Source organism: Sardina pilchardus, chromosome 9 (assembly GCF_963854185.1).
Source record: "Sardina pilchardus chromosome 9, fSarPil1.1, whole genome shotgun sequence".
Lineage (NCBI taxonomy): Eukaryota > Metazoa > Chordata > Actinopteri > Clupeiformes > Clupeidae > Sardina > Sardina pilchardus.
The window spans coordinates 15,965,541-15,980,779 of NC_085002.1; the positions used below are offsets into that span (position 1 = coordinate 15,965,541).

General features: G+C 42.9%; 2 protein-coding genes across 2 annotated transcripts; one reads left to right on the forward strand and one right to left on the reverse strand.

Annotated features, from left to right (window-relative positions):
- Positions 1-1,025: 1,025 nt before the first annotated feature.
- On the forward strand, positions 1,026-8,536 carry maf1a (MAF1 homolog, negative regulator of RNA polymerase III a). The gene is made up of 7 exons (XM_062545979.1): positions 1,026-1,846; positions 2,028-2,156; positions 2,294-2,462; positions 2,736-2,857; positions 3,250-3,369; positions 4,636-4,731; positions 5,795-8,536. The coding sequence occupies exons 1-7, from the start codon at positions 1,764-1,766 to the stop codon at positions 5,817-5,819; spliced, it is 744 nt and encodes a 247-aa protein (XP_062401963.1). The 5' UTR covers positions 1,026-1,763; the 3' UTR covers positions 5,820-8,536.
- Positions 8,537-9,213: 677 nt separating this feature from the next.
- Positions 9,214-14,681, reverse strand: trib3 (tribbles pseudokinase 3). The gene is made up of 4 exons (XM_062545980.1): positions 13,780-14,681; positions 12,848-13,135; positions 11,774-12,066; positions 9,214-11,329 (listed from the first exon to the last, which is right to left on the reverse strand). Exons 2-4 carry the CDS (start codon positions 13,133-13,135, stop codon positions 10,852-10,854), a joined length of 1,059 nt encoding a protein of 352 aa, XP_062401964.1. The 5' UTR covers positions 13,780-14,681; the 3' UTR covers positions 9,214-10,851.
- Between the last annotated feature and the right edge of the window lie 558 nt (positions 14,682-15,239).

Sequence of the window (15,239 nt, forward strand, 5' to 3'; positions counted from 1 at the left end):
CCAGAAACGGATGTTGTGATAATTTTGGTACCGTATTTCACAACTAAAGTTGTGCTCAGCTAGGAGTTAAAATGTACTCATCTACATAAACAATACAGGCCACCTATCAATTGACATATTTATTTTTAGAATTAATTCACTTCCAGTTTTGGATTACCACCTATCACTAGGCTACGTTAGATCATCAGATGTATCATAAAAGGCTTACAAAACAGAAAATATATTGTGGATAATTTATGCTTCAGTTATCACTACAGTGTTTTCACATTTTCGAATCAAAAGATAGATAGATAGATAGATAGATAGATAGATAGATAGATAGCCTAGATTGTGACACACACACACACACACACACACACACACACACACACACACACACACACACACACACACACACACACTTTAAAAAATGCATGAATAAAGATAGGCTCAAAAGAAGACACACTTGGTCACATTTGACCACATTTCATCCTGTTTGTGGTGCTGTTACAATGATCAAGATGCATGTGAAGGCAGTGCAGCAACTTTTACATTTAAAGCTTTGTAATTTGCCCAGTAGATTTGGATGCATTACAATTAAACTGTGGATACTGTGGAAAGTAGGGTAAATTGAAAGGCCTTTGATTTTGGGAAAAAAAATATGTGTATTTCCCCCATGGGCTGCATCTGTTTTAGTTTTCGTCCCTGTCACTTAAAAATGTAATGCTCAGTAAGCTTAATGATGGGAAATGGAACTCCTCTGACCACAACTGAATGCAAGATATCAGAGTGAAACTGTATGAAACAAGTATAGCCTGAACCATCAACATCTCAAGAGATAAAAGAGAATATTAGGCTATCTAGGTTTTGGGTACTTGCTGTCCTTTCAACCTTTCCAATCGCCTGTCAACTAGCCTACATAGAGATTTATGGGTCTTTCAAAAGATAGAAACTCTTCTGCATAATAGCGCCTGATAGCTTTTATTTTGATAGCAATGCTGTGAAGTTGCTTCCGGAAATTAACGACGTTTTGTTGTAGCAGTGTTTCTCACGAGAAAGTCAGATAGATCGCTGTTTCTGGTCAAGACTAATTCAAATAATCTGCGAATACAAAGACTCAGAGAAGCATCGAAGTTCTTTTAGAGTACCGATTTTAGAAGCTGGGATGAAGAATTTTCCAATTAACTTTAGCTTGTTTAATGGCAGGTATTGGAAATTCCACAGTAAAAAGGAAGACATATTTATTAGACATCGAAGTGCAATAAGCGGTCGACAAATACATATAAGTTGTCCTTAATTTAACAGGTTTGAGGAATTATATGTGTATCTGAATTAAATTGCACTGCAAAGAGATTTGCATCTTGCTCCGTTGCTGCGTCGCTGAAGGTTGAGTTTCAGATTGTAACGGGCCGCTGTGTTCGCTGCTGGGGTTTGTTTGTTGGGGTAGGGCTAACTTAGCTAGATAACTGTTTATTCAAGTTCCACAAAGGTTAATACGTCTGGAAAGTTTAACTGCTACGCTTTCTTGAACTGGTCTGTGCGACATTGTTCGCTGGGTAGATGTATCTTGTGAGATAATTACTGTGTCAATTAATATTGATGGTGTAACCGAAAGGTCAGTGCTAGGCCAACTATCTAGCTAACGTTACCACCAACCAACGTAAACCTTTATTGTTTGGGGTCTGACAGTTAACTAGGTCGTGTTAGCTATTCTAGGCATATCAGGTAACACAGATCTGTCTACTTACCCTTAACCATTGTCTTTTGACGTATTGAAAAGAAAAATGAAACTTTTAGAGAATTCAAGTTTTGAAGCCATCAATTCCCAGCTCACTATTGAGACAGGGGACTGTCAGATCATTGGACGGTGAGTTCACAGGATATGTCACTGGTGTTATTTGACTAACGCAGATTTTTTAGCGAGATCCAACTCCGGTTGGTATACCTATTCAGCTATTAGAATAAAATATCACACTTAACGACTGAACTGTATCACCCTTTGACTTATCATGGTCTATTTCCTTCACACAAATGTGTCTGCCCTGCAGAATCGAGAGCTACTCTTGTAAAATGGCAGGAGAGGACAAGCAGATGTTCAAGCAGTTCTGTCAAGAGGGCCTTCCTCACGTTTTGGAGGCCCTGTCACCTCCTCAAACAGCAGGCATTAGCCCCAATAAGTGAGTGGATTCAAATATATTGTCAACATAGCACAACAATGTACACATTGGTTTTGGGTCTTAAGTAGAGTTGTTCTGTTTGTGAAGTGAAGTTATGAACAATATCTTAATTTCAGGAACGTTATGTGTCCTTACAGGCTGAGCCACAGTCAGAGTGGAGATGAAGGCGAAGGTCCACTATCCGACAAGTGCAGCAGGAAAACACTCTTTTACCTGATTGCCACCCTTAATGAGTCCTTCCGCCCAGACTATGATTTTAGCCGGACCAAAGGGCACGACTTCAGCAGAGAGCCCAGCTTGAACTGGGTATGATTGCCACACAATGAGTCACACACTAAGGCCTGTTTCTATGTCACGCCGATGTATCACAGTAATGACACATATTCTCCACAGGTTGTATTGTAACTCATTATTATACCATTGTAGTAACAAATAGCAATACTCAGACATCTCACTGTCTCACTGAGGTGATGTGTTTGTTTCGCAGGGAGCACACAATTCAGATTAAGGTATAAGCTTGTGCTTGGTGAATGTGAAATGTGAAATAACAAAAAAAATAATACATGTTTGTGCTTTCAGGTGTTTAATGCTGTGAATAGCAGTCTGTCTGCTGCAGCAGGAGAGGCCTATAGCAGACTGCAGCCTCTCCTGTGGGAGGCCATCGATACAGAGATCTGCCTCTCTGAGTGTGACATTTACAGGTATGGTTCATGCAGTTGTGTTGAAAGGACAAACTTTAATTAAGCAATAATCCCTGTTAGGCATGACGCGAAGCGGAGTGCCTAAAACCCTGTTCTAAAAAAAAAAAGCTGTTCTAAATTCAGTATAAACCACAGACTCGAGCGGCTTATTGCTTTTCTAAAACGGTTACTAGGTCGATCTGGCAAGATTTCATGAAACAAAGACACGGCAACGAAAAATGTAACGATGTATTAATATAAGGATTTACACTCCTGTCTGTTTTGGGCCAGTGTCTTTATAGAGCCCCAGGTGTGATGGAGGGTCTTTAGCCTTCAGAATGGCTATTATTTCCCTCTGCATGTCTTTGCATGACATTGTTAAGCGTTCTGTCTGTTTATCTGTGTCCTGACAGCTATAACCCTGACTTGGACTCGGACCCTTACGGTGAGGAGGGCAACCTGTGGTCCTTCAACTACTTCTTTTACAACAAGAAGCTGAAGAGGATCGTGTTCTTCACCTGCCGCTCAGTCAGGTACACGCTGCTTTTTGGTGAAATGATGCTCAGTTTAGAAAGAAGCTTTGTAAAAATATATGGAACAGTAGTAGTTACTGTTATACATAATGTTGGACCAAAAACCTAGACTGGGTAAACCCAGCCTGATCTGCCAGCGATTGGATTTTGCCCCGCAGCTCAGGCTGGAAACCTGCACATTTATCTTTCCTGTTTCCTGTTTGCTGGACAACAACAATCACAAACTGGCATATCCACCAGGCCCACCAGAATCATTGGTCTGATTGGTTCAAGCAAGGACTATCCAAATGCACAACAAGTCGTTTGAACTATGCCCATTGATCCTGCCTCTTGTGCAGTAGAAATAAAGCTCAGACTCCCCAGACTAATGTTCAATATCAAAAGCTTAGTCTGGTGATAGCCAGGCTACCAAAAACCTGTATGTAACAGAGCACATGTTCGGCGAAAGGGCATTGGTCTCACACAGCTATATTATGATTGGGGAAATTCAAACATTCGTTAATGATTTGTGACTCATTTGTGACTCTTCAAAGTGAAATCAGTCGCTTTGCGCACAACGTTATTTTGAGAAAATCCACAATAAACAAACTCCCTGGTTAAAATGTTGAATGTTACGTTTTCGCATAATTCGACAGTATACAGTTTCATATGGTGAACTAATTTCACGGAAAAACATACGTCTTGACTGTTAAACCCGGCGAAGATTCAACACATTTGCAGTCATTCCCGTTGTCCACGCTGCTTAAAAAGGTGATTTCTCCTCTTCTGGCATATCGTGACAGAACCATGTCAACTTTGGATGAGGTTATCTTAGCGATAGTTTGTGTAATACCCTCGATATACATATCGTTGGAAAACAAAAGTGTATGGCCGTTCACGTGAGCACAAGAACTTAATTTTGTAAATTTTACAGAAACGACTGGTTTCACTTTGCAGGGTCACATTTAGTCATTAGCTGTCATATTTCAATGAAGCTGTGCAATATTCAGTTTATTCACTTATGTATCTATAAATGCAAGAAACTTCTGTCTGTGTGTCACACTGTCTGTCTGTTCCACGCATAACTCTCGAACCACTCATCCGACTGCTCTCAAATTTGGTGGGTGTCACTGTCATCCTAATGGCACAAGTGTGTGCAGTGCCATATTTCATGTTATACGAAGAAACGGGCTCTGCACTAGATATGGTAATACAACGTCCACTCATGACTGTGTCAGTTTCTGGCTTTAGCCACTGACCCTCTTCTCTTGTGTTTGTGACCTGCAGTCTCTTCATGGCTCCACGAGACTCTGGGATCGGGAACGATCTTGATCTAGAGCTGGACGAGGACTATGAGGAAGAGGAGAACATAGATGAGGAGAGGTGAGACGAAAACTCATGTCCACCGCATTCCACCCAAGCCTACTGGAATCCACACTGGAATCCACACTTCTGTCAACACCAAGTGCTAATGGCCTAATTGTAGAAATATAAAAGCATGAACTCTCCGGTTTGATTTGAAAGTGGCTAAAGTCACATCCAGTCTCCTGCTTGAGTTGGTATCTGAGATACCAGCTGTGGAGGACCTCAAAACACAACTTCACCAATCACCATGTTATCTTATGATGTTTGTGCGATGCTTATGATCAACATGGTGACCCTCTCAGAAATGTATTTTGGCCTACAGACATTAGTTCTGAAGCATAAGCACCCTGAAAATCAATTCAGAAATGGATTAGGAGCCATTTAAAATACCTCAGAACAGTTCTACAGCTCATCCAAATAGACAGGGGGACACACCCCTCTTACTGGCAGCTTTAAATAAGCCCATTAAGGGAACACGTGTGGCCGTATGAACGCAAGCTCTCACTGTAGTTGTCTTGTAACTTGTATTATTTGGGACATGGTGGGCGAGTGGTTGGCATGCTTGTACAGGGCCTCAATTCTTGTGCGTTCATAGACTGAGCCCTTGTATTGCGGAGCTATTTATCAGTCTGTCCCATGTGGTAAGCTGTGGGTAGTCAGAGGGCCATCTTGAGGCTGTGGGATGTGTGCCAGTATGGTCACTGTGAAGTCTGAACATGCTGTCAGAGAGATAGGAGAGGGTTGCACAGTATGGAATATCCCGCTGTTGATAACACTGTAAAACTCATTGGTTTTTTTAACCAATATTTGTATTTGTTTGCTTGACACATTGTGAAATTGTTTTAAATGTTACACATTTGTGCAATCTGTTTGCGTTCATCAACATGATCATCACGAGACTAAAGGCTAAAACATACAAAACAAACTTACCATGGAAAACATTTAGAACCACACAAATGATAGTGTTGAAATGAGCTAATGACTGAGTAATGCGCCTGAGTAATGTTTGAGTCATACAGTATAGTGGAGACAGCCCGTGTGGTCTTGGTGGTGGGGTGAACTACTGTCCTGTGTTCTGCAGGTGTGGAGCTGTGTGTGCACAGTGAGGATGAGGATGAGGCTAAAGCTGCCTTCTGCCTCCGCAGATGAAGCCTAGAGTTGGGAATGACGCCCCCCCCATCCCATCCCATTCCTCTGCGCTTCCATGCCTCAGGATTTGGGTCACAACCCTGAGTGATGCCCTCATGATTTCGTGTGATTCCTCTGTGAGCCAGAGATCTTCAAAGTGTGTGTGTGTGTCGGGGGATACTGATGTTTTATCACCAGTTTGCATACACACAGCTGTGTGCTGGGTGTTATTATTTTTTTAAGTTTATATCTGGCTTGTGTGTTACTAGACAAAACAAAAACATTTGTTACAATTCAATAAGGGTGTTTAGGAATAAAAGGGAGATTGTGTCCACACTGACTTCTCACCTAGACTCCCATGTTTAATAGTGCAGAGTAATTACAACATGTAGTATCATAAGTCAGGGTGAGGACGTTCTATGTTTGTTCTCTTTGACAGGCCCTTGTTTTCATGTCCTGCACCTGACCCCAGTTCTGGGTGGGATGTGCACATTCCTCTTAAAGAAATGGATTTGGACACATTTAGTCCATGTTACATTACTCCTTTATCCCATCTGTGTTAGACGAACTTCAGCAGTATTGTTTTTGTTTTGTATGTCATCCAAACATAATATTCTGGCCATACCAAAGATTTACGGATCGGGTGGAACAGACGGTGTAGTTTTATTAGACACCACAAGGGGGCACAATTTACCAGCAACTGAATTTGATGATCAAGCGACGCTTTGAGATGACTGATCAGATTTCTTTTGGAGCAGCGGTAGTGTTTTTTCAACTAGTGTTTTTTTCTTTCATGTCCGTTGTTTTTATATATGCATGTTCTGTTTCAAATATTACTGCAGTAATATCATTTTGGATGTTGTCTTTAACGACTTCGTTATTTTCAGCACACTCTTGGGTGGAAAAGCAACAAAGAAACTGCAAACTGCAACTGAAATTGCTGAAGGATATTCAGCTTATCCATACAAGAGAACCTGTAACGGTTAACCTGTTAGAACCTGTCAGAGTTCTCCTCTTAGGACAAGCTGGATAAACCTTAAGGGTTACAGCCCCAGGTAGCATCTTGTTTACAGCGTATGCTTTCCACCTTGTGTCAGTGCTCACACCAAAGCCTCTTGCGTGCAGTCCGTATTACCTAATTCACATATCTTTTTAAATAAAGTGTTTTTCTTTTAGGTGTGTTGCTTATAGCTGTTATGTTAAACGTATAAATGTTATTCATATTGTTTGCATACAGTGTTCATATGTTAAGTTTTTGCTGCAAGAGAGAGCTCCTGTAACTTAGTGAGTGGTATTTGTTTTTCAAGTCTCTCACTATGATGAGAATCTCTTGATGCCCTCAATTTCTGATATGTTTTCATGTTTTCTTTTATTCTATTCCAAGTCCAAAAAATCCCTACCCCCTGTGTCAGGTTGTGAAAAAGTTTGTTTTGAGCTGTATACAGCTTATGGTTGTTTTCTCTTGTTTTTCCCCATAATGTTAATTCCATTGAGACCCAAACAAGAGGGATTGTCTGATGTAAGACTGTTTGTCCAGTATAGCTGCAAAACTGTGTTTTTTTTGTCATATTGGAAAAGTGTTTCATCATCTCCTTGTTTTGTTGTTTTTGTGTGTCTGTTTATCAATAGCCATTATGTTTTTTTTGTTATCATTATATTTAGCAAACAGATGCTTTAGGCAACTGTTACATCACAACATGAAAACTTGGTTGTGTGCGTGTTTGGGAGAGTCATCATCTTTGTTGATGCCTCTGAAAGGTTGCGGCTGGGGCGGCGTGCTGTCAGCATCTTACCCCCTTCTTGTCAGCGTTTTATCTTGATTTGCGTTGCAAACAGCACAGCTCTCAGCGTAGCCAGCCTCTGTCTTAACAACCCTGTCAAGTAGTGTGAATTGGGCAGTGGGCTGCAAGTTCCACCCTGACAAAAAATGTGATCAGCTTGTAGGCCAGGTGTGCAGCTAAACACAGTGTGTAGTAGGTTAGTGTAGGTGCTGGTCTCTTCAGTATTTGAGTTCTGTGGTGTGGACATACATTCCCCTGAGTTAATCGAGCGCCGTTGGCGTTTCGTTTTTAGTCACTCTTAGGCTCTGTGGCCCCGAGTGGGTGTTTGTGGAACAGGCGACCGTTGTCGCCCACCTCTCTCTGGAGATTTGTCTGAAACGCTTCCTGACAGAATGAAAATAGCCATTGCTGTTTTTGACCTTTTTCTTTTTTGGTTACTTCCAAAATGTCCAAAAGCAAGAGGCTGGCAGCGTATGTGTCACTGACATGATTTGGTGCTTTGGAATTCCTCTGTTGTCATCTGCGGTGATGAGTGTTGGCATCCCACAGAGATTCTTGTGATCTAGCAGGTATTTGTGGAAGTGGGGGTTCTTTTTTAAACGCTACTGACAGACGTGTTCTGTTTGATGTTATCTATGACGAACAGGCGAGAGTGAAGTCAAAGTACACAGAGTAGGAACGTTGATTTTTATTTTAGTCTCACTGCCTAATAACTTATAATAAACTGACTCCAGAAGAGTACAGAACAGAACTCTTTCCTCCAAGGAAGAGAGAATAATTTTGTCTGGCAAATGCAGTATAAAATTTGTTGCAGTCTCTTCAGAACAACACTGAACACCTCACACGATACTGGCAGCTTTTGTGAAGTCTTAAAGATTGTATGTTTTTGTTCTGTAATAAAGAAATGTACTTTATTTTGCTTGGTCATGTGTTGATTCAGTAGTTACTTGGTCCGTCCTAAACAAAATATTTTGTCTTGACCCAAGGCAGGCAAACACATCCTCTCGTCAAGGTGCAAAATATTGCATTTATGTGTATAATAATATTAATATTAGGTGTATAAAATATATATTTAGGCATTTGTCCACGCCAGAAGCGAGAGAGCTTTGTAAAGGATTATGAGGCAACATTTGCCATTTCAACTCCCTGATGATGTCATCTTTCCCCTTCTCTGGGTTTGGGTTCCTCTAACCAATACAATATCAACAGCTCACTGGCTTGGCCTCTGGTTGAACCCAATACTAAGCCAAGTCTAGGGTCCTTCACTACTGTCCATCTGAAACAGTGTGCACTGCCAAATCTTTTTGGCAACTATAAGGCACAACAGCATAATCATGTATGTAAAGGATCTAACATACTGTAATCCATGGCAATTATGTGTTTGTTTTTGTGCCAAAAAGAACTTTCAAAATGTACATCTTTTTTCTGTGTGATCATGGAGGGGTTTGATAACTACTGTTAATCCTTTTTTGATCTTACAGGAAATTGCAGATATCTGGTCAGTATTACCACACTACTCCACTTTATTTAGTTTACTCAAGCACACACTTGCCAAAGGAAATAAGCGTGAAACTTTTGTACTGTATTTTGATTTTTTTTATTTTCCATGGTTTTACTGGCACCAACGAAAGACCTTTCTTCCTAAAAATACAGCCACTTGAAGAAACATGGGGAACAAAAAGCATGTAGTGTTTTGGTGATCTTAGAAAACAAAACAAAAGTATTTACAGTTTCAAAAAAAAGGTTTATGGTTTCAATGGACTTAAGGGCTCGAGAGTTGCATGCTGGCATCACCAAAGACAACAAATGTACTGTAATGCCTTTGTTCTGCTGAACAGATTCTAGTTACACCATTTTACCATCCAATGGAAAGTTGCTGTAATGGGGAAAACTAGAGCACTGTATCCTTGAGGGATGTAACCCTTTTCCACTATGCATACATAATACAGACAGTGTGAGTCCCAGGTCATTGCTGAATTGGACTGCAAATCTGAGAGCGAGTTATCATGCGCACCGAAATGGCTACGACATCACAAAGTCTTCAGATTACGAGTGAAAAAAAAAAGGTTTTGTTTGTACAGAATACAGAATTATATTAACTTTCAAAAGAATACAGAACTATAATTAAACCCTTCACAAGGAAAAACAAAGACAGATCTTCAAAAGAGCTACACTGAAGTCAGTCTCTGAGTTGGGACTGGGGAGAGTGATCAGTCTTTGGTTAAGTATTTCACTCCCTTCATCAAGACAGGTGAATGAGAGGAAAAAATAATGTCAACAATCCAACTTAAAAAGGCACTTTGACTGGTCAGATCCGGATACTTGTATCCACTGCAAATTATGTAAACTGTAAAACAACACGAACAATAATAACAAAAAAGGCACAAATTGTGCATCAAGTATTCCAGGATTCAAGTTTAAAGAGGTATCTGACAGCTGTCTCAGATTTTGCAAGTTCTTTTTAACAGCTGAGAGTCAAACCAAGACTAACCAACAATTCAGTGTGTTTAACAACCAATGAAATCAAAGCTTCTCAGAACTCTGAACTCTGTGAGAATACTGCCGAACGTAATGCATTTTCACAAAACATCTCTGTGAATTACGACTGAAGTTTGGAAAACCTGCTTCTGTGGCTGCTCATGCACCATAACATGGCAAGTGACTTTTTGTTTTCATTTTGTTCCGAAGCCTTTTTTGGCTACTCTCTACTGACTGCAGCACACAGACGTCATAAAAAGGTGAAATATTGAACTGCTTTTTTAGTGGGGTGGGGGTGGGGGAATGGGCAAGGGGGGTCAAGCAGCCTCGAGTCAAACACTTCTCTTTTCTCTGCTGCAGATGCTGCCTGCACCCCCTGCCCCCCCCTCCCAAAAAAAGCTTTAGTACCTGACAGGCCAGCTCACACATCACTCACGGCCTGACACGGAGCGATGTGCAGCAGTGGCTGAGCTGAGGAATCCACTCCTCCTCCTCCTCCTCCTCCTCCTCCTCCTCCTCCTCCTCCTCCTCCTCTCTCTCTAGCCCTGACCTTCACATAGCCTCTGATGCAATCCCCCACTGCTTTCGTTCCCTCTTGGGAGGCGAAACTCCAGAGGAGACCGGTGCCGAGGGGGGAGAACACTACAAAGTCCTTCTCCTCTGAGGCTAAGGGGTGGGGTGGGGGGGAGCAGCAGTGACAGGACTGTCTTTTTGAGTTATTTTTATTTTAAGTCAATTTCAAGTTCTTTCTTCAAAGGTAGTCCCCGCTGTCCTCGCCGCACCCCGAGTCGGGGACCACCTGGTCGACGCAGTTCCTGGAGCTGAGGTGCGGAGGCACCGAGGGCGCCCCGCCGCCGGCCCCGTGCAGCAGCCACGGGTGCAGGAGGATGTCGGCGGCCTCCAGCCTCTCGGCGGGCGCCTTGCGGAGCATGCAGCAGACGAGCGAGCGGGCGCGCGCCGACAGCGCCTCCGGGATGGTGAAGGCGCCGCGGCGGATCTTGCTGAAGAGCGCGGCCGGCTCCACGTCCTGGAAGGGGTAGCGGCCCACCAGCACGGTGTAGAGGACCACGCCCAGGCTCCACACGTCGGCCGCCTTCCCTGAGTACGAGTGGCGCGAGTTGAGGATCTCCGGCCCCACGTAGGCCGGGCAGCCGTGCTTGTCCGTCAGGGAGTCGTCCTCGCCCTGCAGCAGGCACGAGTCCTCCAGGTTCTGCAGGACCAGCTTGGTTCTGAAGAGAGAGAGAGAGAGAGAGAGAGAGAGGGGGGGAAAAAGGGAGAGGGATGGTTATTAAAACTTCTGTTTGAAGTAGTCACTCGGAACTGATGAAAAAGCTTTTTCGGTCCACTCTCTTGGACTGAGACTAATCCCTCTCAAACACTGAACTTGCAGAATGTGTAATTAAAGTACAGTGAGTGTTTTGGACCCTACGTAATATCTTCTAAGAAATGTCCAAGCATTCAGTGGAACAAATTGTTTCAAGTGATTTCTTTTTTTTTTTACATGAAAAGTTAAAAATACTGTCTTTTCAAGTACAGAAGCAATTACAAGTACTTTCTGCACCTTCAGGTAAGGATTGTCTACTTCAAGAACTTCTATATATCCTTTTTGTCAACAAGCAACATGAGAAGTGTAACTCATTTACAAATTATCAGAAGACAAATCTCAAACCAACCTTTGGGGGTCAGTGAAGACAAACTTGCGCAGCTTGAGGTCTCGGAGCACGACACCGTTTTCGTGGCAGTGTGCGACCGCCGTGGCCATCTGGGAGAACAGACGCACCGCTTCGTCCTCCTGCAGCCGCTTGCACGTGCGCACGTACGAGTGCATGTCGCCATAGTTGCGCTCAAAGAAGACGTAGACGTTGTGCTCGCCGGTGATGATCTCCGAGATGCGGCAGATGTTGTCGTGGGGACACAGTCGCGTGTATGGTGCGATAAGCTCCTGATATTTCTTCATACAGAACACCTGAGAGAGAAAAATACATTTACATTATTTACATTATGGTCAATATGGAAATGCTACATATGGAGCAGGACACTTGTGGTGCTACAGTCATGGGTTTAATTCTATAGTGACAACAACACTGGTACTAATAATACTACATGCCATGTGCATAACTGTATAATGTGCTGAAAGACACTCCTCTGTTGACAGTGAACATTATGTGCTGTTGAGACTATGACAGGAATGAGCAGGTGCAGATTGATGGCTGTAGGCAGTTTGTGCCACTTCTACATTTAAGGGAGTGCTGTGCATCCTTTCCATTGTGAGTGTCATGTTTAGAAACTCTAAACATACCGCTTTTGGTGACTGCAACCCTTGCTTGTTGTAGGTGTATACAGAGATCACAGGCACAGCTATAGTGTCTCTATCCATGGCCAAAGCTGTGGGCATTCTTGGCGGTGCACAGGTGTTGGGAAAGTTTCTCTACTTAAGTCTTTAAAAGTTTGGTCATGTGGTCTCTTTGACTGATTGTTTTTTTATATATGAAATATATGCTATGCGATCTGGGAAAACTCATCACATAGGGTCATTTTTACCAACTTATGATTCTGATGCCATCCTAGCAACATCCAAGATTTTGGGAGGATGGTATCTAGGATTTTGCTAGGGGGACAGTGTCAGGAATGTTTCTACCATGTGTTGATCACATAACATATGAGGCAGTGCATCCATCAACTCTTTCTTTCTGATTAAAAAGCAGCAAACATTTGCTGACACTGCTCCAGATGTGGCGTCTATTCACCTTGCAGGTGTATTCCTGCTCTGTGACACGATGCACAGCTCTGTAGGTCTGAGTGCCTTCTGTCAACTCCAGCAGGACGTAGGGGCCGATCTGGGAGACGCAGTGCTTCTGGGGGCCTGGGGGGCCATGGCTCTGAGACAGGGGCCGGAGGCAGGGGGCAAGGCCAGGGGAGGGGGGCTGGCTCAGTCTGGGGCGCTTGCATTTGAAGGCGTCAGGGTCGTGGGGGTCTTCAAAGTCCACTCGTTTCAGGCGCAAAGGGAGAGTGGGAGTTGCGAGGTTTACGCTCATCTGCAGAGAGCACACATACACACGTATACATTTAGAATCTATATACTGACATTCCATTTTCTCACTTCACCAATCTGACACATGCATTCCACCCACCCCTTCATGAGACACTGCAATTTGTAATTATTAGTGTAAGCGGTTGCAGATGAACAACACAGGCTGATACATCCATTAGTCAAGTTACTGTTCATCCGTTTCGAAATGCTGCTCGGTCTGTCTGAGTCATATACCCCGTCTATGAAAAGGGACGTCATAAAAATGACGCAAGACTCCAGTCCGCATGACATCGTTGAGTTTGACTAAAATATAGCCCTTTGCAAAACGAGGCATAAGCTAAACGGAATATTAAATTAATTCTTCTTAACTATTTGATTTCATGTGGGATGAAAACATTGTTTCGGAATAATTAATAACACAGCATTCACGTTTGATGAGATCACCAGCGCGACTATGAGTGGCAGGCTACGAGTCCAAACGTTTGAGAATGTTCCTGTGAAATCTAACTAAAGTATTTTATGACTAAATGTACAATAAAACACAGAAAAACCTGAAAGAAGGCAAATATAGATACTGGCGATCATGAAACAAAAATCGGACTCTCACAAGAGCGCATGACTAACGTTACAAGTGTGGACAACTCTTACCTCGCTTGAGTAAGAAGACAAAGGGATCCGCTCCTCTCCAAAACAGAGAACAATAGCAAGTCAGCTCAGTTGGGCTAACTTGTCAAAAGCTCATTCTCTGCCCGGTGCGCCAAAATATTGGTGGAAAATCCAGCAAAAAGTTAAGTCAAGTAGCCAGGGCCGCTCCAAAAATATAACTGATGTGTCTTAACGAAGTGATAGCTTGGGTCGTAAGTTTAAAGAGACTCCCCAATCTATCCTCACACTACTTAGCCATTCACCGTACAGTAACTTGTGGGATCACCACTGGCTGTGTATTGTTTGATGATAACTTCAGAGCGAGTATGTGCACACAAACTCCGACGCAGGGTCTATCTTCTCATCCAAAGCAGAAATTAGTCCTTGTCGATCACTAAACCACAGTCAGGGTGGCGGCAATAAGTTACCGGTGTTCGCTTCTGTTCTTTCAGACGTCTTTGTTCCCCGGCTGGCTAGCACAATATTCCCGCTGAATGACTGCGTGTCCAAAACAAGTTCTTCCTTCTATCCGTTGTTTGACGTCGTGGTGATTACTGAAGTGGGGTCTCTGGAAATAATACAAAGATTGTTGCTCTCGGTGAAGTTCGAAACGTAGTTGGTGACCTGTACACTGCAGTGCTGACAAGGTAATGTTGAGACAAGAAAACGCAAACTTGTGGAAGCGAATGTAACTGGCTAGTTTATCCAAACTCGTGGACGTGCCAGGATCAGAATGTTGAGTCCGGCAAAAAGTTGAGCAAAAATAGGAATGCGCTCCCTTAGGTCACCTGTTATGAAATCCTTTAGATAACAAGTACAGTCCCTTTGGGGTTGAGAATACAAATCAGACGAGCCCCCTCCGCCTGACCGTCCGACTGTGTGATCTCAATTGTGGAACGACTTCTAATATCCTTTCTCTGTTAGAGCGAACCAACTTGATGATGCTGTACTGAGAATGATTGCAACATCTTAGCCCCTCCTATCGGTCTGACGACATCTAAAGCTGACCGTCGCAATAGTGAGCGGTGTTGCTCCCATGCGTGTGAGTAAGAAACAGCGTGCAAGACAAACAAATGATTGCATTAGAAACAAATCTGAGAAGGTGTCTTCAACAGAACTGTTTTATTTATTTTTTTACAATGGAGTGAGACTGGAGCTTAAACTGTCTAACGGAGTCTGAGTTTAACATATTAGTCTCTAGCGTTTTCTTGCCAGCCTGCAGCTTTGCGCAGATTTTTGTTAAACAACGCTACGTTTGAAAATAATTGCACAAAAGAATAACCCCACCCCTTGCATGACTCAATTGCATGTCCTTTCTCGGCTGTGCCACGGCCCACTAATCCGTTCATTCAACAAAGGTAGGCTACAGGTAGGTTATTAGGTAAGAGATCGAAAGTCGTTTAGTGAATGAGGATAGGCCTATGTGAAATGAGAAAACACCCACGTGTTTAGGTGTTGCAAAA